Source organism: Gouania willdenowi, chromosome 16 (genome assembly GCF_900634775.1).
Source record: "Gouania willdenowi chromosome 16, fGouWil2.1, whole genome shotgun sequence".
In the NCBI taxonomy this organism is placed as follows: Eukaryota; Metazoa; Chordata; class Actinopteri; order Blenniiformes; family Gobiesocidae; genus Gouania; species Gouania willdenowi.
The window spans coordinates 38,390,051-38,414,653 of NC_041059.1; the positions used below are offsets into that span (position 1 = coordinate 38,390,051).

The 24,603-nt window shown below is 36.2% G+C and overlaps 1 protein-coding gene across 1 annotated transcript; it reads right to left on the reverse strand.

Moving 5' to 3' along the window:
- Window positions 1–2,074: 2,074 nt before the first annotated feature.
- Window positions 2,075–8,637, reverse strand: rbm8a (RNA binding motif protein 8A). Its single transcript, XM_028470793.1, has 6 exons — window positions 8,516–8,637; window positions 6,852–6,911; window positions 6,700–6,777; window positions 4,693–4,829; window positions 3,426–3,562; window positions 2,075–2,330 (listed from the first exon to the last, which is right to left on the reverse strand). Exons 1-6 carry the CDS (start codon window positions 8,580–8,582, stop codon window positions 2,282–2,284), a joined length of 528 nt encoding a protein of 175 aa, XP_028326594.1. The 5' UTR covers window positions 8,583–8,637; the 3' UTR covers window positions 2,075–2,281.
- Between the last annotated feature and the right edge of the window lie 15,966 nt (window positions 8,638–24,603).

Consider the following 24,603-nt stretch of genomic DNA (forward strand, 5'->3'; position numbering starts at 1 on the left):
GTATGATTATAATTTTAAACTAAAAATAAACATTATAAAACCTCATGTTTTTATTGCTTTCATTTAATAATTTTCTTCTCTCTCTCTCTCAAGTGCCCCCTGCGGTGTCATTGCGTACCCCTAGGGGTACACGTACCCCCGTTTGAGAAACACGGCGTTTGACCACAGAATGTACTCAATAATAATTCAACAATGGCTACATTCAAGCTCCATTAAGGATCATGGTGTACAGTATGTATTAAAGGAGGTTACTAAATAACTGCTTCTCAGAGGAAAACAGTGGGAGATTATGTCCTTCACAGGCTAGTAGTGACACACCATGGTTGACACGCATGTCTCTGATGTGGGGTTCCTCCTCTGAATCACTAGAATATCCTGGATGTCTGGTGTCTCTCCTGTTGCACAGAGTGACCTGCCAGCTGCTGCTGCTGTTGTGTGTAAATAATGCAGGTGGCTGCTCAGCGCTCAGGTTACAAAAAAACACCATGATCAGCTCCAACGCACATCACTGTGTCTTCAGTATCAATAACTAAAGTGATATTAACCCTCAAACACGTTTTACCTCTGGGGTCAATCTGACCCTAGGGAAATTTGCCTCCAGACCAAGTATTTGTGTCAGACACTTTGTTTATTTGTCGAATATATAAATAAGCCCTTGATAATGAAACCTTGACCTGTTCTGTAGCGCCACCATCAGGACAAACTTTTCATTTAGAGGAGTATGAACCTTTTGGTCGTGGTGATGATATGACCTTTAACCTTTCCCGCAGCGCCACCATCAGGTCAAACTTTTATTTACAGAGTTGATGTAAAATCTTTTATGACGACTCACAGAATCAACCATATTGATTCATGTTTTTTTTCCATTTTTGGAAGTGATTGCGTAAGCTGGAGGGTCAAATTGACCCCAGAGGAACATGCAATGTGTTCAGCACACTGAAAAAAATGTTCGTGCTTCATCAATTGTACACATCAAACTGGCAAAAATCATGAAGCATTTTTTTGAATGGAGTCAAATTGACCCAAAAGGATAATAGGAGGGTTAAAGAAAATGTTCAGGAAAGCTTAAACTAAAAAAAAAACTAAAGCTAAAAAAGAAGGAGGAGCTAATGCTAAACACAGCCCCAGGCTACACGTTAAAAAACACATTAGAAGTAAACATGACTAGTACAGGTTCTTTAACAAAAAACTGGTGTTTTTCCTATAAAGCCCTCATTAGAGACTGGAGGCACAATGAGGTCATACAGTAGGATGCGGTCATTGTTGCAATTACATTTTTCAGTTCAATTACAGGTGACCAGCATTTTTTCCCATTACGGTATATTTTTGTTATCCTCAGAAAGTCAATTACTGATAAATAACCTAATAAAAGTTCACTTTCCTCTCGTGTTAGCATCTCTTATAACAGGACAGTTTTGATCCATGTCTGAAATCAGCTGTAAAATAAACTAAAATATCATCAAAGCTATTATCTTATTTTTTCTATCTATTGGTTACCTTGATAGGCTTACTAATCTATTATGTGGGTGTCTGAGCTTTTTTTTTTTTGTCAGTATAGCCCTATTAAATGGATAAAATGTGGGAAAGCTTGATATGAAACATATTTTAATAATTAACTACAACATACTTTTCATGACCATTACAATTACAATTATCTAAACTAAATTATTACAACAGCAACAGATTTTCTAAATTACAATCACACCAATAATTGACCCTAACCCTAGCTCCAACACACATTTATTATTTGACAATCATTAATAAACAAAACTGGTATTAAAGAAAATGTGGAGTAAAGCTTAAATGTTAACATAAAAGCTAAATAAAATAGGAAAATCTAATGCTAAACATAGCCCTAGAATACTATGAAAAATTAATTATAAATTAACATGACAGGTGTAGGTCCTCTTTAACAAAGCATAATTCAACACTCTTCACCGTTGTTTTTCTTATACTGTGTTTTGTATTGATTTGTGTATATTGTGCGTTAGTTGCTACAAAAACAATCAACAAACCCCTCAGTAGAGACTGGAGGCAGAATGAGGACACACACACGCACACACAACAAATCCACAACTTGTCTTTTTAAAACTTTAATTTCCCCGTGCATTTAAAGAAGCATTGAAACCTAAACATGTGACCTACAGCACAAACATCTCCACTGAAAATGACATTAAACGGAAAGCTCGACACTTGCATCAGTTCTAGACAAAGATGGTAAAAAAAACAAAACAAAACAAAACGACTGCTTGGGTGAAGAAGGCGAGGAGGAAAACGGTTGTCAGCGGCGCCGCCGGTCTGGACTCCTGCTGCGTCTCCGCCCTCCGGTCCTGTGACAACACACAGCAGGTCAGACAGGAAAAGGCAGCGGTACACACCCACATGTGCACACCTGTAATACAGAGGCTCACCTCTACTCTACTCTACTCTACTCTACTCTACTCTACTCTACTCTACTCTACTCTACTCTACTCTACTCTACGTTTACATCAGGAAACTCCACGATCAACTTATGATGCTCTTTCATTAAGAACAACTTTAACGCCTTTCCCAGATCTTCTAAAAACAAGCTAGAAACATCAAAATCTGCACCAATCAGCCTTTTAATTATCACCACGATGCCCTAATATGATGATGTCACTACATATTTAGCATATTGATGCTAACAATCATGCTAATGCTAATATCAGGAGCTAAGAGCCAGTCAGTGGAAAGAGCACAGCTACTACGAGGAAAATGATGAAGTTCATATAATTGGACATAAATAAAAACATTCCACTATTGAACAAATGACTGTAATAAGTGTGAGAACAACTAACTGTGTCATGTTCATTTTGTTATTACACTTATGAAAATGTTACACATGATGCACTATATTATTTCTGTAAAATGTTTGACTGTTAGGAGCTTAGATAGGAGTTATTTTTAGATTAATATTTTTACATTTAAATATGCACAAAGCTGCTGCATTTGGACTTTTTTTCTTTTTGCTCTACAATTAAAGCCAAAACTCTGAATGCTTTGTTAATTTGTCCTGTTGATCATTATTTTATCATCTACCTCAAACCTTGTGATTTTCTGTTGCACAAGTTTTGTTTGTTTTTTGGACAGCAAAGTTCTCATAACGACCGTTAAAACAACACCTTTGTATTGTAAAATTGTAATGATCATGATAAAAATCGATGACTGGCCAGAAAATTACCATCGGTGCGCCCTTAATTTAATCTCATATGATTCTTTGGTTATTGTTTCTTTGACATTTCTGCTCAGTATCATTTCTACTATGAGCCGCTGTAACTAGTTATTTCGCCCTGAGATTATTATAGTGTTTCTGATTGAATTAAGAGCAATTAATGAAGCTGATTATTGACAGCGGAGGTGAAGTGTGTGTGTGTGTGTGTGTGTGGAGGGGGGACACTCCTCACCTCCTCTTGCTCTTAGGGGGTCCTCTGACAAAGCCCCAGTCCACACTGATGGGCTGTCCCATCATGTCCTGACCGTTCAACCCCTCCATGGCAGCCTGAGCCTCTTTGTAGGTTTCATACTCCACCAGTGCGTAACCCTGACAACACACACGTTACACACTGAGCTTTTCCTCAGTAACACAGAGCAGAGACACAATGGTGGAACACATTAAACACAAAACACTCACACCAAACACAATGCTGCCACCTGGTGATCAGAACAATGCATTACACTGTATCAGACTGCACTACGGTGCACATTATAGGAAGTCCTCAGGTCTCAGAGTGAGGTATCAGGTTACAGGTAAACCTCTGTCATTTATCAGACCAAACGGACTCATGACTCAGCAAAACCGCCGTCAAATGACACGGCCTCAGGTATCAAAATAAAAGTCATCAGACTCGACAGCCTCAAGACGTAAAACACCACATGCCAAATTTTTTTTTCTTCTTAAAAAACGGAAATACACATGATGTCATCAATATGTGCTGCTTCAGATACAAGAGTAAGTTGAAACCTGTTATTTTCTATTTATTTATCTTCAAAGGTTAAAATATATCAACGTTCACCATATATTTATTAACCAAACAATATGTGGATATATTTTAATTTTTAAAAGATAAAAAGAAAGAATAGCTTTTCAACTTACTTTGTCATGTGTACTTTTGGTTCCTTCAAAATAAAATGCCATGTTGTGTCTTAAGGCCTGAGGCCGTTGAGTCTGATAGCTTATTTTGAAATCTGAGGCCGTGTCATTGGACAACGTTTGGTTTGATGAGTCATGAGTCTGTTTGGTCTGACAAATGATATAAGTCAGACCTGAGGATGCACTCATCATCTCAGCTCTGGATGGAAAAAGTCTGATAAACAAGTGTAGCAAGTGTTCAGAAGAGACTTCAAAAAAGAAAACATACGCAAAGATAAGCACAGAAAAAATTATATCATTTACAAGGTTTAATAAACTTCAGTAAAATTTGAAACAGAAAATCAAACTTTTCTTACACGTAAATATATCAGATACGGTGCTACTTTATTGATGTTGAGAAAATGTATGATAATTTTACAAAATGCTTCCCCGTCATCATAAACAAATATTTAGAATTATATTTGCAAGAAATAAATTATTTGTGGAAACGTAATTATTTTTGCAGATCTCTCCATTGATTATTCCAGTATAAAAGGTGAAACACTGACGTTTCCAGTCCCTCAACATTTGGAGTGTCTCACCTTGAGGTATCCTGTTCTGCGATCAAGGTTGAGGTGCAGGTTCTTGATTTCACCGAACTCTGAGAACTTGTCGTGGATGTCCTCCTCTGTGGCCTCCTCGTGCACGCCCGTCACAAACAGGATCCATCCCTCCACGGCTGTAACACACACATTACAATTACATCTTTAATTATCCATGTTCAAATACGATTCCTTGACTAGTATTCTTTCCAATTACAATTAAAATTACAATTATTTTTTCCCCTTAAAGTCAATTACAATTACGTTCTCAATTACTTAAGTTCAATTATAATTCATCACAATTACTAAGCCTTTAATGAATAAGTCTATAAAATGTAACCGCCCTCTTATGTTAGCTTTCTGTTAGCATCTCTTATGATAACGGGTCAGTTTTGACCCATTTCTTAAATGAGCAGTAAAATACATTAAAATATTATCCATCATCTTATTTTTTTTGTATCTCTTGGTTACCTTGTTAGGCTTCCTAATAAGGCTGCAATAACTAATCAATAAAATCGCCTTTTAAAAGCTTTGGCAACAAATTTCAATATTGATTCACTGCATCGTGGGATTTATGTCACTGACCGTGACGCAGAGCAGTTTGCTTCATCTACAGAGCTTTGTGTGTGCAAGACACATCACATGTAAGTGTTATTTCACCACTAGGGGTAGAATATTTTAAAGCATCAGAAGTTATCATTAATCTACGATGTTTCAGACTCTACAATCCCTGGTATTGATGGTCTCATTAACAACAACAGAACAACTTTATCCACAGATCTTCTGTAGCTCTGATGAGATGTTTAAACTCTCTGAACAGGTCAAACTGATCAAAGCTGCTGCTGTTCTCATGGAGCACAGCAGCTACAGTACATGAGAAACAAAGTTAAACGAGCACTGGTCTGCTCTGATTTAGGAGTCAGGAATGATTTGGGTAGTTTTTTTGCCAGGTTAGACGGTGTAAAGGTGGTGTTTGAAGCGGCGAGTGGGAAACACATTTTCGCAAAAAAAAAAAAAGTCCTTTCCCTCATGGTGACAGCGTTTAAACCAGATTCTGTCCATTTCAGCGTTCAACAGTAAATTCTGTTTTCATTGTTCGATTACACGATTCCGTTTGCGTGGATTTTATAGGGCCCTAGTATAGCTGTTAGCGCACTCAGAGACTCGCTGCAGCGCATACAAGCATCTGAGGTTATGTTATCGCAGTTATAAAACCTTAATATCGATGCGTTTAAGGTCAATCATTCAGCCTTAGTGTACATATGAGTGTGTGTGAGTGCGCCAGTATTTGCGTGTGACTTGCGTGTCCAAGAGATACCTTTTTTTTTTTTTAAAAATGAGGTTTACAGATAAACTTAACTTGTAAACAATGGTGGTCATAGTTTAAAGATTAAGCCTCAATTTTTATTTTTTTTTATCTGAAGTGTGAGTGATGGACTCTGGGCTGTGATGGAGAGAGGACGGATTCATTGTTTTAAAGTAACTTATCACTTATCTACTCAAATTTGAAGATGAAGCTCGACTACAATGATCCTCACCTTTAATCCAGGTCACATTCTGCCCTCAATGACACATTTTACATTTTACAAAGCTCATGAAGAGAAATTATTTTGCGACTTTCAGGGAAGTGAAAACTGAAATGAACACAAACATGTTCTAACTGCTGATATATGGACACGTGTAGCCAATAAAATCCTGCCACTACATTCACTATGGGACGAATAATGAGGATGAAATTATAAATAAATTATATTTTGTTCAGTGCTTTGAGACGACTTTGTTGTATTTTGCGCTATCGAAATAAAGTTGAATTGAATTGAATATATGTAAGACATATATTCAGTTGTAATTGAGAGCCAATTACATAATTATCTGAACTCAATCAGTACTAAATTATGATTAGAACAGCAAGAGTTTTTCAATTAGAATTACACCATAATTGTAATTAATTATCAAATACACAATTATAAATCACCCCAACCCTCGTTCAGGAGCAGCAGAACTTACATCTCTGGGGGCCTGGCTCGTCTCCGTCCTGCTCCACGGTGTCATAGTTCTCCTTGGTTCTGGATCGAGCTCCTTCCTCTGGACACAGGAGGAAACGTATCAGACAAACACGCCATGAAGATTACCGTCACATTTATGAAGCGTGTGTTCACCTGAGCCGAACCCTCGGCCTTTCCTCTTCTTGGCTTTCTCCTTCAGCTTATGGATGCTCTCTATGGAGGGAAGACACCAGGAATGTTAGCACAGCAGCAGCTATTAATTATTATTCAAATATTATCACCCGCTGCCTTTCAGTCACCTCAACCCCACCACATAACGTCAATCAAAGGAAACCCTGCCCATATCATATCAAAGGTGAAAGTACTCAAGGTGCTGTAATTGAGTTGCTTTTATTGGTACTTTGAGTATATTTCTAAATCAGAAATTTTACTTGTACCCAAGTATGTTTTAAAAGAAGTAAAGTAATTGATTACATTTCTATACCCAACCATTACAGAGTCAATTGTTATTTTTAGTTTTAAAATGATCGACAGACATTGTGAAATAACCAGACAACAATCAAATGCATCACATCATAGCCGACCAATCAGATGCAATGTAATGCACAGCACCAAAGAAGCTTTAAATGGAGATTATTCTCTCCGTTTTAGAGTTAATACATGTAGCTATATTTAGAGCCTGAGAATTTTTATTGAATTTTATTCAATGAAATAGCATTTTATTGATTTTTTTTTTTTTTTTTTAAATTGAATTCATTGGTGTTAAGAATAATAATTTTCTACTGATGCCTTTGTGGAAAATAAGTTTTAACTGTGCAAGACCTTGTCTCTTTCTTTTTAAGTTTATGCATGAGATGTTCACTGTATGCAAGGGAACGGTGGCAGGATTAGCAAAAATAAACGTGGGAAGTAAAAGTAAGTTTTGCTTTGAGTACTATTTAATTTAGCTACTTTTTACTTGTACTTGAGTATTTTATGTATGACTTGTTGGGATGTCTCGATACAACTTCCGATATGATACCATACTGCAGCCTTGCGTATCGGCCGATACCGATATTGATCCGATACAATATCAGCATGAATCATACATATTTTTATGACCTATTTTGTAGTGTGGAATATTAGAAAAGGCTCGATCAAGTGATGTTACTCAAACAGTGAACAACAGTAGAGATGACAAAAACTGACCCATTTAATATTAACCAAGTGGTTTCATCCATTTTAACCTTCAACATAATATCTACAGGATTCAACAATTTAATAAAAACTTTCATGTTTTGTCGGCATTCCTTAATTTTTTGGGGTATAATTCAGTTAAATACACTTTAGAAGAGCCGACTCTCTAAAACTACACTGAATATCACATTATTATTTATTGTGCATTTGTCAATATATTAAAAAAAAAAAAAAAAAAAACAACCCTAACCAAATTGAATGTGGATTAGCGCGTGGTTAACGACACAAATACTTGTTAAAATAATACTACGAAATGCATGATTGAATAGATTATATAATAACATTTAGTTATGGTACTGAAACTGATTAACAAACGACAGTCCCGCTAACTAAAAGCTCGGTGTTACTGCACAATAGTTTATTTGTATTAAACTGTTAGCACAACTTGCGGCTAGCTCGCTGTTAGCATACGGTGCACTCACCGTTTACACTCTATTAGCTCGATGCTAATGTTAGCATTTCTCGGGCCTACCGCACCGATGACTTCCCGCGCGAATCAGTCAAACAGAGTCGCTAAAGTTTAAACGTCAGAAATCGCTTCGTGATACAAACATCATAAACGTAACTTTAGCAGGTCTTACCGTCGCCATCCTCGTCCATAGGAAAGTCTTCTCCCCCCGCTTCATGAAGATCCAACACGTCCGCCATGATGAACAACTGGTTGTGATGCACACTGAGTGACGTGGCCGACGTCACAAGAACGCGACAAAAGCGTGGACGTGAAATAAGTTTAACCTAAGTATCAAATTATATAATATTCTTGCATGAACATTTTGAAACAAGAAAATCTCCTATTTTCAAGCAGACCATGTAGAGGAACATTTTGCACATCTACATTTGTGCATATAATATTTTGTTATTATAATGTTAGAATAATAATAATGTTTTTTTATTTTTAAGGAAGATGCCATATTGAATATTTTGAAATGACCAAAAATCAATGTTTGTATATTTAGAAAACAGCAAATCATATAGAGATTGGACTATTTAACACTCATAAAAGAAATGTTTTGTTTTTTCTAAATTTGCTTTGCAATAAAACATTTAAACCGGTTTAAATGTTTTATTAATAAAATCATTTGATGGATAAATGTAATTTAGAATTTTAAAGTGGACTTCTTTATATTTTAAGGGAATAGGACATTTTAAATATGTTGTTCTGATGGCTGAAATTCAAGATTTATCGTAGTTATTGAAGTTAGGTGTGGTTTTTGCATTAAAAATTACATTGAATTTTCTAAATATTGTTTCAGAAATTTATTATCACACTTTTTTCTAATAAATCTACATTATCTATTTTAATCTCATGTAATTTGGTGTTGAATTTTTAGCTACATTACTTTTTATTGACTGAATGAGGATATTTGATATTTTATTCTTGATCTTATGATAAATCTTTGCAGAGCACCCAGATTATATTTAATCTCAAAATCGTCCCAAATCAATATGTTTCAATCCCCGTCCATCAAATATAGAATAGACCAAATGTGTTTCTCCATCCAGTTTTCCATAAACATTGATTTCCTTCTGTCCAAAATGACTGTTGTTTTTTAGTGGGACGTTATGGGGGCTGACATTATGTTTGAGTTTTTGGACTTTTTTTTTCAAAATGTATTCTAAAAACTAGTGAATAAAGATTTGATTTTGAGAAAAGTCATACATATTTTTCTTACTCTTTTTCCCTTGTACATATTCACAAACTCTATGGTCTGATATTAATGACTGACTCTCTGCAAAAGTACCTCAACTCAATAAATTTTCAGAAAAGGATGTAATCTTTGTTCTTATAATGAATAATTTACATCATGACAATAATATTACTATACTTGGACAATACTACTACTCTCCTTTGAATATATGTCATTCTTACTGAAGGGTGATTCAAGAGTTCTGTTTTTAGTCGTTTATAGACCCCAAAATATTCTGGAGAATTCATGGATGAGTTTGCTGAACTGCTGTCATTTGTATGCACTGAATACAACTTTTTAATAATAACGGGTGACTAAAATATTCATGTAGACAATAACATAGACAATACTGCCAAAGAACTGTATGCTTTAATGGACACTGTTGGTCTTATAAAACATGTGACTGGTCCGACACACACTCAAGGTCACACTTTGGATCTGGTTATCTCTAAAGGTGTTGATATCTCTGCTGTTGATGTAAGAGACTTAGCTCTATCTGATCATTACTGTGTCTTTTTTGACCTAGAGACTGTAACATCTGTTCCCCCTAGTTATGTGTGTTTAAAGAAAAGGTACATAAATGACAACACAAGTGCACAGTTTATGGAAGCCATAGCAATGACACCAACATTGAGTGCTGAGACAGTTGATGATCTTCTGGATGAGTTTAATACAAAAGTCTGTAATGTCATAGATGTGGTGGCTCCATTCAAAACTAAGAGAAAACCAAACACACAGAAAACACCTTGGAGGAGGACTGAGATAATGTAGAAATTGATATCTGACTGTAGAAGAGCTGAGCATAAATGGAGATCAACAAAACTCCAAATTCATCTAGAACTATACAAAATATGTCTGTGAAAATTCAATGATGGCTTGTTCAAAGCAAGGCAGCAATACTTTTCTGAAATTATTGCCAAGAATGTCAACAACTCTTGAACGTTGTTTTCTGTAATTGAAAAGCTCACAACCCCCCCAGATCAGATAGCCCCTGAATTACTGTCAGCTGGAAAATGCAATAAATTTGATTTATATTTCAATGAAAAAATACAATCAATAAGGTCAAACATCAGAACAAACCAGCAAAATAACAAAAAGCTTTAACAGCTTCAACCACTGAGGGATGAGTCAACTACAATGTTAGAGTTTATTACAGTGAACCCAAAAACAATAGAGGAGACTGTTCAGCAGCTGAATCCATCAACGTGTTGCCTTGACACAATACCCTCAAACTTCTTTAAAACTGTTGTAAAGTCAATTGTCACTGATTTGTGTCAGATAATTAACTGCTCATTCCAATCAGGCACCGTACCAAAATCCCTGAAAGTAGCTGCTGTGAAACCTCTGTTAAAAAAGAGAACACTGGATGCCTCTATACTGGCTAACTATAGACCAATCAGCAACCTTCCATTCATGGCCAAGATCATTGAGAAGGTGGTCTTCAACCAACTGAGTCAATTCTTAACATTCAACAAAATATTTGATAAATTTCAGTCAGGTTTTCGTTCTCATCACAGCACAGAAACTGATCTGATCAAAGTGATCAATGACATAAGGTTGAACACTGATTCAGGAAAAGTATCTGTTCTCATTCTATTGGATCTAAGTGCTGCATTTGACACTGTAGATCATACAATTTTGTTGCACAGATTGCAAACATGGGTTGGACTAAATGGAAAAGTAATGCAATGGTTTAAGTCGTACTTGGAGGAGCGAAGTTATTTTGTAAGCATTGGAAACTCTGAATCTGACAGATTACCAATGTCCTGTGGGGTTCCTCAGGGCTCTGTTCTTGGACCTCTTCTGTTTAGCCTTTATATGCTTCCTTTAGGGCAAATTTTACAGAACTGTAAGGTTGATTATCAGAGCTACGCAGATGACACACAACTATATCTATCACTGAACCCAGATGACTATGGTCCCATTGAGGTGTTGTGTGACTGCTGAGAAAAAGTAAACTGCTGGATGAGTGAAAACTTCCTTCAACTAAACCTTGACAAGATGGAGGTTATTGTCTTTGGTAACAAGGAAAAGAGGATCTTGAGTCTCGATCTTTAAAAGCTAAAGACCAAGTCAAAAACCTTGTTCTGCTGCTGGTTATAAATGTGTGAATGGGTTTGGTCCAGAATACATCAGTGACATGTTAGTCAGGTATGAACCCAGCAGGTCTCTCAGATCTATGGACACAGGTCAGATAGTGGAGCCCAGAGTTCACAGTAAACATGGTGATGCTGCTTTTAGTTGTTATGCTGCAAAGAAGTGGAACAAACTGCAGCGGAGCTGAAGTCAGCATCACATGTGAACATTTTTAAATCAAAGTTAAAGGCACTTTTTTTCTCTACTGCATATGATTGAGAGAGAGATTTTTGGTCATGTTGTTGATGTAATGTGTTTGTTGATGATTTGAATTGATTTGAATGATGATTTTAAATGTTCTTGTATTTAAACAGTTGAATGTTTTATCATGTAAAGCACATTGAGTTGCCTTGTGTATGAAATGCGCTACACAAATATATTTGCCTTGCCTTGCCTTACTACTACTACTACTACTACTACTACTACTACTACTACTACTACTAATAATAATAATAATAATAATAATAATAATAATAATAATAATAATAATAATAATAATAGAGCAAAAAAAACTTGGTAAACATGATTATTGAATTTACATTTACAGAAAAAGCAACGCCCCCTTTAAATCTGTTTTCTACTGTATCATTGAATTATCCCCTTTAAAAACCCTTATGTATGTATTATTATATCATTTTTATTTTTATTTTTTTATTATGTTTTTCTATGTGTGTTTTGCTTGTTTCTTTATTCTGTTCCTCTGTATAGTTTGAACTTGTGGTATGAATTTTAAATGTGCTATCCTATCTATTGATTGTTATATATGACCTTTACATGCCTTGTTATCTGTATATACTCTGCACTTTTGTTCAATAATAATAATAATAAAAAAAAAGTAAATGTAGAATTCTAGCAAGATTCTTTTTGTCTTCTTTTTGAATAATATGTTTAGGTTTCATTTATTCAGACAAAGTAGGAATAAATGAAACCTTAAAAGAACCTTAAAAAGAAGACAAAAAAGAATCTTTCTGGAATTATTACGTGGAAGTCAATAAAAATTCCACACTTTTACAAATGCCACAACATTTACATTTTTGAAAACAAATTTACATAATTAGCTAAAAAAAAATACAAATAGCAAAACACTTTTACAAAGATTTACAAAGACACATTGTAAGTGTAAAAGTGTTTCCATATTTGTTCATTTGTTTTGACCTTTTGTAAAAGTGTTGCAGTCATTGGCAAATGTGTTTTGCACAAAAATGTACATTTGTTGTGGTATTTGTAAATGTATTTTGCACTTCTCAGCCACCGTAAAAACGGCCCAATATTTTTGTATGTTTAATAAATAACTAATAATTCTGATGGGAATCTGCAACATTAAGTAACTGTTTTAACTGTGTCACTCTTCACAGAAACACTGTGTGCTTTTGTTATCTGCTAAGGTTTGACTGAATGAACTCTGTGCAGATCATAATAACAATTACAGGTTAATTGGGATAAGATAAGAAGAGCTGGACTTTAATCCTACCTTTGTGGAACTTTTAAATTCACACCAGCTCTTGCCGCTGTTTGGTCCCCATCCTTCCTCTTTTCCTTCCTCCAATCAGGGTCCATGTCAGGGAACCTTTGATATTTTGTCATTATTAGGCATCAATAACAGTAGGAGTGTGTAATAAGTAATTTAAGTAGTAAGATAGAGTGGGTCAGCCCTCTGTGGTTTTTTTGATGAGGTCATCAACCTTTTCATCATTGAGCAGCACTGATATCATATCATATCATATCACATCAGTGACTGTTGGTTTCAACAGACAGAGCCTATTTTCAGTAAATTTACTCATGTTATGTAATTAAGTCACTTATACTTGTATTTTTTTGAGTATATTTCTAAATCAGTCATTTTACATGCACTTAAGTACGTTTTAAAAGAAATGAAGTAATTAGTTACATTTCTACACCCAACAGTTACTGAGTAAATCATTATTTTTTGTATTTATTGACATAATCCATATGTTTTTAGTTGTGTCTTTTGTGATCAAAGCCCAAGCACTTTCTATGGTTCTTGTCGGGGTTTCTACCTATTATATTGTTTTATTTTTATTTTTTTGGTATTTATTTTTTAGACACTGTTTTAGAGTTCATCAATGTATCTAAACTTAGAGCCTGATCATTTTTTTAAAATTTTGAATTGAATTAATTTGTGTTATATCAATAAAAAAAAACAAAAAAAAAACAGAATTGCCTTTGTGGAAAATAAATAAAGCTTCAAGATGTATTACCAAAAATAAACATGGGGGGTGAAAGTAACTAGTAACTTTTACTTTGAGTACTATTTAATTGAGCTACTTTTGACCTGTACTTGAGGATTTTATGTATGACTTACAGTAGTGTTGTAGTAGTCGAGACCGGTCTTGGTCTTGAGACCAAATTTCAAAAGTCTCGGTCTCGTCTCGGACTCTGAAGCATTTTGACTCGGTCTTGTCTCGGACTCAGGATTTTCCTTGAAGACCGTTCGAGACCAGCACTAATTCCTGCTATTTTTAAACTTTTTTATAATGTGATAATAACACGGAGCAGAACGGGATAAAACAATCCTTTATTCATTATTTAATCCACCCCGTATAATGACCACAACCTTCCTTAATGTGACTGAGTGACGTGTGTGTGTGTGTGTGTGTGTGTGTGTGTGTGTGTGTGTGCGTGTGTGTGTGTGTGTGTGTGCGTGTGTGTGTGTGTGTGTGTGTGTGTGTGTGTGTGTGTGTGTGTGTGTGTGTGTGTGTGTGTGCGGCTACGGTGTCAGTTTGGACCGTAGAGCGCAAGGGAGATATGACCTAATCACCGGTAAAAATCACATTAAAACTCCGGTAAACAATCACCATGAATAAATATTATCTCCCTGGTAAATATAGTAGCTCTAATAACTGGTAAAATGATAAATGATATTACAGCCTGTGAATGCAGTAGGGGGACGCAATTACTCCGCCTCTGGGTCCTAGTGCCTGCCGCCCGGTGACGCCTGTTCCGTTTACCGAGGTCCATGTGTGTTTAATACGTTTGTGTGTGTCTGTGTGAAAGTCTGCATGTCCATGCCTCTGTCCATCCACTCTTTTCATTATATCCATGTCTTTTAAGGCTTTAATTACACAGTGTCGGCTGTAGTCCGGGCCGCCGCCATCTTGGATTATGTCATCACTAGAGCGTCATCGCCGCAAGTCGTACATGCGCAGAACGACTCAAACTGTAGAGGTCTTATATTAGTCTATTTTCTTTTTAAAGTGGTATTTTTTGTAGCTTTAGACTCCAATTACATGTATGTATATAATATGTTCCCCACAATGTAAACAGGTTGTACCTCAGATAGAAATGAAATATAAATATTTTAGATAGGGGATGAAAACCGGTGGGAAAAACATGCTAATAAAATACGAAAAACTGAAAAAAGATTAAAAGAAAAGAAAACAACCAAAACAAAAACTAAAATGTAACTGAACACAATCAAAATCAGAAAAAGCTCAATGGAAGCATTTTGTGGCTGAGTTAGATGAGGTTCAAGGAATGAATATGAAATGTGAAAGAAAAAAATGAACAGACTTTAAGGAAATGAGTTTCTGCATTAGTTAGACGTGATTAAATAAAGAAATAAACAGTCGTTCCTATTGTAGTGAGTAATGAGTGTGAGGTGGAAACAGGTTATCAGACACTGATGGACTTTGCTGAGATCCAAAGGTCAGTGATTTGTGATTATCTGTGATTCACTCACACTGAGCACCTATAAAAGCAGCGCAGTCCCTCACTCAGAACCTTTAGGTCACATCAACCTGCAGGTGAGTCTGGAAACCTCCTCCCTCATCACCTCCTCTTTTAGCTCCTCTTTTAGCTCTTCTTTTAGCTCTTCTTTTAGTTCTTCTTTTAGCTCTTCTTTTAGCTCCTCTTTTAGCTCCTCGTTTAGCTCTTCTTTTAGCTCCTCTTTTACCTCCTCTTATAGCTCCTCTTTTAGCTCCTCTTTTACCTCCTCTTTTAGCTCTTCTTTTACCTCCTCTTTTAGCTCCTCTTTTAGCTCTTCTTTTAGCTCTTCTTTTAGTTCTTCTTTTAGCTCTTCTTTTAGCTCCTCTTTTAGCTCCTCTTTTAGCTCCTCTTTGACCTCCTCTTTTACCTCCTCTTTTAGCTCTTCTTTTACCTCCTCTTTTAGCTCCTCTTTTAGCTCCTCTTTTAGCTCCTCCTTTAGCTCCTCTTTTAGCTCCTCTTTCAGCTCCTCTTTTACCTCCTCTTTTAGCTCTTCTTTCAGATCCTATTTCCATTCTTCTTTTAGCTCCTTTTTGAGCTCCTCTTTCAGCTCCCCTTTTAGCTCCTTTTCACCCAACCTTCACCTCCTTTTTTAGCTCCTTTTCACCCTGAAACGATGAAGTCCTCCATCCTCGCCCTCGTCGTTCTGCTGGGCCTCGCTTACGGTGAGACACTTTCAGCAAACTAAACTAAATTAAACTAAACTCAGACTCAAATCAAGCTTAAAACAAACTTAAACTAAGTGTAACACTAATTTCAAACAAAAAAGACAAAACAAATTTTAAGGCTTAAATTAAATTAATAGTTAGACTAAACCAATAGTAAAACTATATATAGACAGAAAATAAACCAAAACCTAACTAAACAAAGACTAAAATCTAGATATCTAGATCTAGATATATTGTATTTTGTTAGATTTTCTTTTAATCTTTTATTATTTCTTTAATGATTTTGCGTTGTGGTCAAAGAGCCGTGTAGCGAGCGGCCTCCATCACCTAAAATATATTTCTGTGTGTGTGTGTGTGTGTGTGTGTGTGTGTGTGTGTGTGTGTGTGTGTGTGTGTGTGTCAGGCGCTGAGGCCAGGACGCTGGTAAAGCGTGACGTTAAGACCGATATAGATGAGATCACCTCCATCCTGAAGGAGATGTCAGCCAGCCTCAGCGCTGCCACACAGGACATGGTGGAGAAGGTCAAGGCCCTGGAGATGACCCAGACCGCCCAGTGAGTATCAGCACGACTGGGAACCAGGGCTGGGGTCAATTACATTGTTCAATTACAATTACGTCTTCAATTATCCATGTTCAGTTACAACTCAGTTCTGAATACAGTCACCAAATTTTTTTCCAAATACAATTAAAATGATTATTTTTCCCCTGTAAGTCAATTACACATACGTTCTCAATTAAAGTTCTATTACAATGAATAACAATTACTGAGCCTGAAATTAATAGCCCCAGTCCACTCTTGCCTCGGCCCTGAATGACCTAAATCTGGCCCTGGTAACATGGTTCCACATGTTTGTGTTTAATTTAATTGTAATTGACAGTTTTGATCGAATTTCCATTCCACTTACAATTACAAAGTCAATTATCTGAACTCAATTATGATTACAACAGCAACATCTATTTTCAATTGTCAATTATACAGTTACAATTCTAATTTATCCCAGCCATGGAAACCATGGATATGGCACATGCAAAGCAGTGCAGTGTAGAACCCCAGCGTGTTTATTTCCTCTTCAGGACGTACGTGGAAGGAGGGAAAGAACAGTTCCAGCCCCTGGTGGACAAGGTTCAGGCCGAGGCCCTGAAGCTGCAGGAGCAGATGAAGCCTCTGACCGACAGCCTCAGCGCTCAGGTCCAGCCTCTGGGAGAAGTGATGGAGAAGTTCTTCCAGCAAATGGTGGACCAGACCAAAGCTCTAATCCCTGCCCAGTAAGACCAGCTCCAGTTCCAGCTCCAGTTCCAGGATATTCCATCATTAAAGGAGTTTAAAAGTCACTCGTCCCTCTTTTATTTATTTCCTCTGCTGAATCTTTGTATTTGGATGTTTGTATCTACTCAGTTACTGTAATGACGTTACTTTTGGGAAATCACTACTTTTTTTTCATTCTCACTTTTATTTATTGCATTACAGTTCCAGAGTACTCACGTTGAGTTGCTTTTATGGGTACTTAGACTAAACTCCAACTAAATTACCGGTAAGACTAAATTAAACAAAACAGAGACTCAAATCAAGCTTAAAATAAAATTATGATTCAAATTAAACTTTAACAAAACTGGCACTCAAATCAAGCTCCAAAATAAATTTGAACTCTAAACTAAACTCCATCTAAATTAGGACTCAAACTAAACCTAAACTAAACTGAGACTCAAGTTTAAAAAACAGTTTGGTCAGGCGCTGAGTCTAGACCAGCATGTAAATAGTTTGGTCCGCTCATCCTTTCATCACCTACAGAATATAGTGAAACTCAGATCTGTTGATGATTGTTCATGCTTTTGTTTCATCAAGGCTTGATTATTATAATTCACTGTTTACTTGTCTTAGTGTCACTTCTGTGAACTGCCTACAAGTGGTCCAGAATGCTGCTGCCAAACTTTTGACTGGATCATCCAGATGGTCTCATGTGACACCTATTCTTAAATCCTTACACTGGCTTCTCGTCACTTTTCGTGTCCAGTACAAAGCTCTTATTATTGTGTTTAGAGCCTTACATGATCACGCTCTAGCTTATGTCATTGAGCTGCTGAGGCCTTATAATACCAGCAGATCCCTGAGGTCCTCTGACCAGGGTCTGCTAGTTGTTCCTCGCACAAGGTTAAAAACCAAAGCTGACTGTGCCTTTGAGGTTGTGGCCCCCAAAACTTGGAACGGTCTTCCCCCAGAACTGAGAGCCCTGATCTCTGTGAACGTTTTTAAAAAGCACCTCTCTGTTCAGACTTGCCTATAGCTGATATGTATTTCTGCATTGTGACTGTTCTGTATTAATTCTGTTTCATTTTTCCAATTGTGAAGCACTTTGTAACGTTTCTGCTCTTGAAAGGCGCTATATAAATAAACTGTTACTTTAATTTAGTTTAAAATGTCCAGCATGTAAAAGCGGACAAACGCGAGGTCCAACTCCTCTGAACAAAGATCCAGATTCGAGGGTGCACGCAGACCCGTAGGCAGCTGCAGACCTTGACTCGAGTAAGCCAAAGCAATAGCCTTCACCACCCAGAGTGACAGTAACAGGCTGATCGCTCCTCCTGAGGCTCCTTGTCGTGCATGAATTGGACATAACACATTCAACCGCTGCTCACCCTGTGAGGCCGAAAAGGCCAAAAGGTCAATAGGAGAACATGAGCCCACCACCTTCGGCACAAATGCCGGGTTGGGTCTCAGAATGATCCTCGCATCACCTGGGAAAAGTACGGGTGAACCGAGAGCGCATGGATGTCACTGACCCTCTTGGCCAGTAACAAGACAGCCTTAAGAAAGGCAAACTTCAGGCCCACCTCCTCCAGTGGTTCAAAAGGAGGATGTTTAAGTCCCTCCAGATCCCACGGTGGTACCAGTGGTCTGGCCACGGGTGACCTGTGAAGGCTACGTATGTTAAACACGGCCAGTGATGACGTGAGACGAGCCCAGAGTTTCGACCGCCATACGGGCATGTTCCAGACCCAAGCAGTTGGAGAATACTTTGTGCTTGTCTTTAGAGGAGATTTTGAGCAAGAGAATGACATTTGCAAGTAATCCATGGTGTTTTGCTATTTGTACGAATTGTTTTGAGAAATGCACTTACTGTTTTTCAAATGTCGAGGATGATTCGAGAAATGTACCAAAGCGACTGAGAAAAATAGTAAGAACACTTGGATGAAATAGTCCCCAGAGTTATCAGGCACGAGCAGACAAACGACGTCAACAAGACAAAAATAAAAAACACAACAATGGAACTCAAAGACGAGACAGAGCACACAAGACAAGGTTTGGTTTTTATAATTTAATATAATAATAATGATGATAATCACAGCAATAATGTCTCAAATATATTTTATTATGAAATCACAGAGTTTATCAAACAGACAATAATAACATTAAATATTTTGTTAAGAATGTGTTTTAGAAATATATCTGTTTACCTTTGTCATGACCATTTTTTTAATCCTGTATCAAATTATAAAAAATAAAAAGAATCATTATCATTAATAATTAGTGCTTGCAGTTGGTGTCTGAGAGCAGAGAGGCAGACGGTGACTTGTTGTCAGTTACGACACAAAACAACTAAATCACTAGTCTTCCACACTGCAGCAGACTGGGTTACACCCACCTGACAGATTATAGTAATACAGATTATAAAGACTACAGATGATAATAATATAGATTATAATAAAACAGATTATAATAACAGATTATAAAAACTACAGATTATAATAATATAGATTATAATAATACAGATTATAAAAACTACAGATTATAATAATATAAATTATAAAGACTAAAGATTATGATAATATAGATTATAATAATATAAATTATAATAATACAGATTATAAAGACTACAGATTTTAATAATGTAGATTTTAAAGACTACAAATTATAATAATATAGATTATAAAGACTACAGATTATAATAATGTAGATTTTAAAGACTACAAATTATAATAATATAGATTATAAAGACTACAGATTATTATAATTCAGATTTTAAAAACCATAACAATATCTCACTGACGGTTTCTTCTGCGTCTGTGGTTGATCTTCTGATAATCTCAAGATGGCGTCGGGGAGTCGAGCCCTTTAAATGAAAAATAAAACATAAAGTTTAAAGATCTTAAAATGAGATGAACTGTGATGAGTTTAACTGCACACACACACACACACACACACACACACACACACACACACACACACACACACACACACACACACACACACACACACACACACACACACACACACACACACACACGCATGTACACACACTCTTTTTTAAATGTCATTTTTCATTCATATTTCTAAATAGGGAGGAATTCCTTGTATTCTATATAATTGCATATGTTGTATGTTCTTGTACTGAAATGGTACGAGATGGAATGTAATTATACGATAATTATTCTGTTGCTGATTATATTTCAATTTCTGACATCATTGAAACATTTTTTTAAATTTTTGACTAGACCAATCAATTCCATATGATTTAACACTACGATAGAAAGAAAAACAATAATTTTTAACACAAGCTTTTTAACAAAATCCATAAATTCTGCCATTTTGACCATAGAAATGTTGAAATCATAAAGAAAGTCAAGCTTAAATTAAACTTCAACTAAATTACGACTCAAACTAAGCTTAAAATAAACTAAGACTTAAACTAAACTCCAACTATGAATTAAGATTCAAACTAAACCTAAACTAAACTGAGACTCAAATCAAGCTTAAAATAAACTTAAACTAAGTATAAAACTAAACTCAAACTATAAACTAAGACTCAAATTAAACTGGAACTAAACTAAACTAAACTAAATTAAACTAAGGCTTAAACTAAACATAAATAAACTAAAACTAAATTAAGACTCAAATCTCACACTAAATTAAGACTTGAACTAAACTGGAACTTAACACAAATTAAACTAAGACTCAAACAAAGCCAAATGTTAGACCAAACTAAGTCTAAATCTCAAACCAAACTAGGACTAAACTAAACAGAGCCTCAAATTAAACTAAGACTAAACTAATTCTAATGCATGAACTAATACTCAGACTAAACCAAGAGTAAAAGTAAATGTAGTTACAAAATAAACCAAAACTTAAATATAGTTAAACTCCAACTAAACTAAAATCTAGATATCGAGATTTAGAAATATTGTATTTTGTTAGTTTTTCTTTTTGTCTTTTATTGTCATTAATGGGGTTTTTTTTTTTTGCTCTGTAGTCAAAGCACAGTTGAGTGGAAAAATTAGTTTTATTTGATCATTTTTAGTATTTTACTTGTCATGATAGCTCCGCCTCTCCTGCCTGCACGCCACGGGCAAACAGACAGACAGACAGACAGACAGACAGACAGACAGACAGACAGACAGACAGTCTATTGGTTCTGTCCTACTTTGTAAAGAACTCATCCAAATTGATGAATAGTGTTTTTGGTTCCAGACCCGTCCCAGGTAGATCTGCTGTATTTTATTGACTATAAGTTGCAGCTCAACATTAGTCACTTTTCAACAAATTCACTATTTTTCTGTCTGTGCCGACTGACGCCGGCCCTGTTGTCAGTGCCGACTGACGCCGGCCCTGTTGTCAGTGCCGACTGACGCCGGCCCTGTTGTCAGTGCCGACTGACGCCGGCCCTGTTGTCTGTGCCGACTGACGCCGGCCCTGTTGTCAGTGCCGACTGACGCCGGCCCTGTTGTCTGTGCCGACTGACGCCGGCCCTGTTGTCAGTGCCGACTGACGCCGGCCCTGTTGTCTGTGCCGACTGACGCCGGCCCTGTTGTCAGTGCCGACTGACGCCGGCCCTGTTGTCTGTGCCGACTGACGCCGGCCCTGTTGTCAGTGCCGACTGACGCCGGCCCTGTTGTCAGTGCCGACTGACGCCGGCCCTGTTGTCAGTGCCGACTGACGCCGGCCCTGTTGTCTGTGCCGACTGACGCCGGCCCTGTTGTTAAGAGGTTTGCTTTTAGCTGAAGAAGTTGCCAGTCATCGATCGACTTAGCCCAGTGTTTTTCAATCTTGGGGTCGGGACCCCATGTGGGGTGGCCTGGAATTAAAATGAGGTTGCCTAAAATGTCTAGTAGTTGGTAAATAAAAAAAAAAATGTTGAAACTTATAAATTTACATTAAAAAAAAAAAAAAAAAAAAATATATATATATAAATTTTCAAATACACATCACACACATTAAATATAAAATAATTGTGTTCTATACTTTTATACCATCTAGTTCAAATAAAATGCAGTATAAAAATATCTGAGATGACGCAGTGTATTTAGTCTTAAATCTATATTATTATAATCTGTCGTCTTTATAGTCTGTATTATTATAATCTATTTTATTTCAATCTTTGGTCTTTATACTTTATGTTATTATGATCTATTTTATTATAATCTATGGTCTTTATACTTTATGTTATTATGATCTATTTTATTATAATCTATGGTCTTTATACTTTGTTATTATGATCTATTTTATTATAATCTGTAGTCGTTATACTTTACAATATTATAATATGTCATCTTTATAGTATTATTATAATCTATATTATTATAGCCTGTCGTCTTTATAATCTGTATTAGTATAATCTAAATGATTATAATCTGTGGTCTTTATACTTTATATTATTATAATCTATAATCTCTGTTATTATAATCTGTAACATGATCAAAAACTATTTCTAGAAAAGAAAATGTCTCTGGGGTCGACGCCCAGACATTTGTGATATCAAAATGGGGTCAAGACCCAAAAAAGGTTGTGAACCTCTGAGTTAGCCAATCAGAGCAAGCCTGGGCTGGGCTTTAGTTCTGCTCATATTTTCCTGACAAATAGAGTTTCACTGCATTCCTGTGAGTTCTTACATAACGCCTGCTCCTCTACACTGCTCCATGTCTGCATTAGAGTGCTTTAACATCGTGTTATGCTGCTTTCTTATTACGCTTATGGTGTCTGTCCCTCATGTGTACATTACTGTGGAGGAATCCAGCTGGAGTGTGGTTAAAAACACGCTGAGACCTCTGCCTATGAGCAATCCATGGTTCCAACGTTTGGACTTAAACTAACGAAACAGAGTTTTCAGGGAATCAAACCCTGCCGTGGTTAAAGTGAGCCAAAGAGGAACTTGTGTGAATTTATTTGAATTTGAATTTGAATTCGGAAAAACAAAACAGAACAAACAACACTCCATTGTGTAATTCTTCAGCCAAAAGGGTGTAGGTTGAAGCACAGCTTATCTACCCCATCACAATAAAACAAGGTTCTCTACATAATATCATACACACACACAAAGTAATTTATATTTTATTACTATTTTCACAATATACATTCAATATATATTCTGCACAAGTTGTATATATACAGTTTAGACATGCATATCAAACATATACACATACACATACACATACACACACACACACACACACACACACACACACACACACACACACACACACACACACACACACACACACACACACACACACACACACACACACACACACACACACACACACACATATATATACATACACATGAATGTACACCACATGTACATATTAATAATATTATCTATCTATAAAGCAAGAAAGCTCTGTCTGTGTGTGTGGCTCAAATATGTCTGTGGTTCAGGGACAGAATGATTGAATCGTAATTGAGTTCAGATAATTGACTTTGTCATTTTGATTGGCATGAACAATAAATTCTATAAAAACTGTCATTTACAATTTAATCAAATGCAAAACTCCGCTTTCAGTCTGCTGGTCAACTAGAGGTTCCTATAGTGTCTAGATGTAGAACAGAAGGCACAGCATTCAGCTACCAAGCTCCTCCCCTTTGGAACCAGCTCCCAGTTCAAAACCTACCTATATGCTAAAGCATATACCGTATAATAGCGCTAACCTAAACACTAGCAACAAAGACCTAAACCATGCTAATGCTAATGCTAATGCTGCAGTCTGTGCCTTCTAAAAACCTTTTAAAAAAGTTGAATTTAATTATATTGAATAGAAAAACTGGGGACCCATGTTACAGATCTATGTCTTACACATCTGTAGTTAAGAATGATTTAAATATGTTTCAGATCAATGTTTACCTGTAACTTCTCTTGACGATCGTTTTTACTATTTTAAATCTAATTGAAATGGAGGAGGATACTGACAGCCACACCAACATGATCAATACCAATATTTTAATGGGAAAGCCTAACAATGTAACTGAGATGATAGATCATTTTTTAGTGTTTTACAGCTGATTTAAGACATAGGTCAAAACCAGGACTAGGACGAAAATTCCAGCCTAGCATTTTGTGTCTAACACATGTAGAAGTCATCACTAGGTCAGTGATTCTCAACATGTGGCTCTTTATGTCTTAATTTGAATAATTATAAAGGCAGAAAACCTTTAAAAGCAGAAACTTTTTAACCTCTTTTTATCA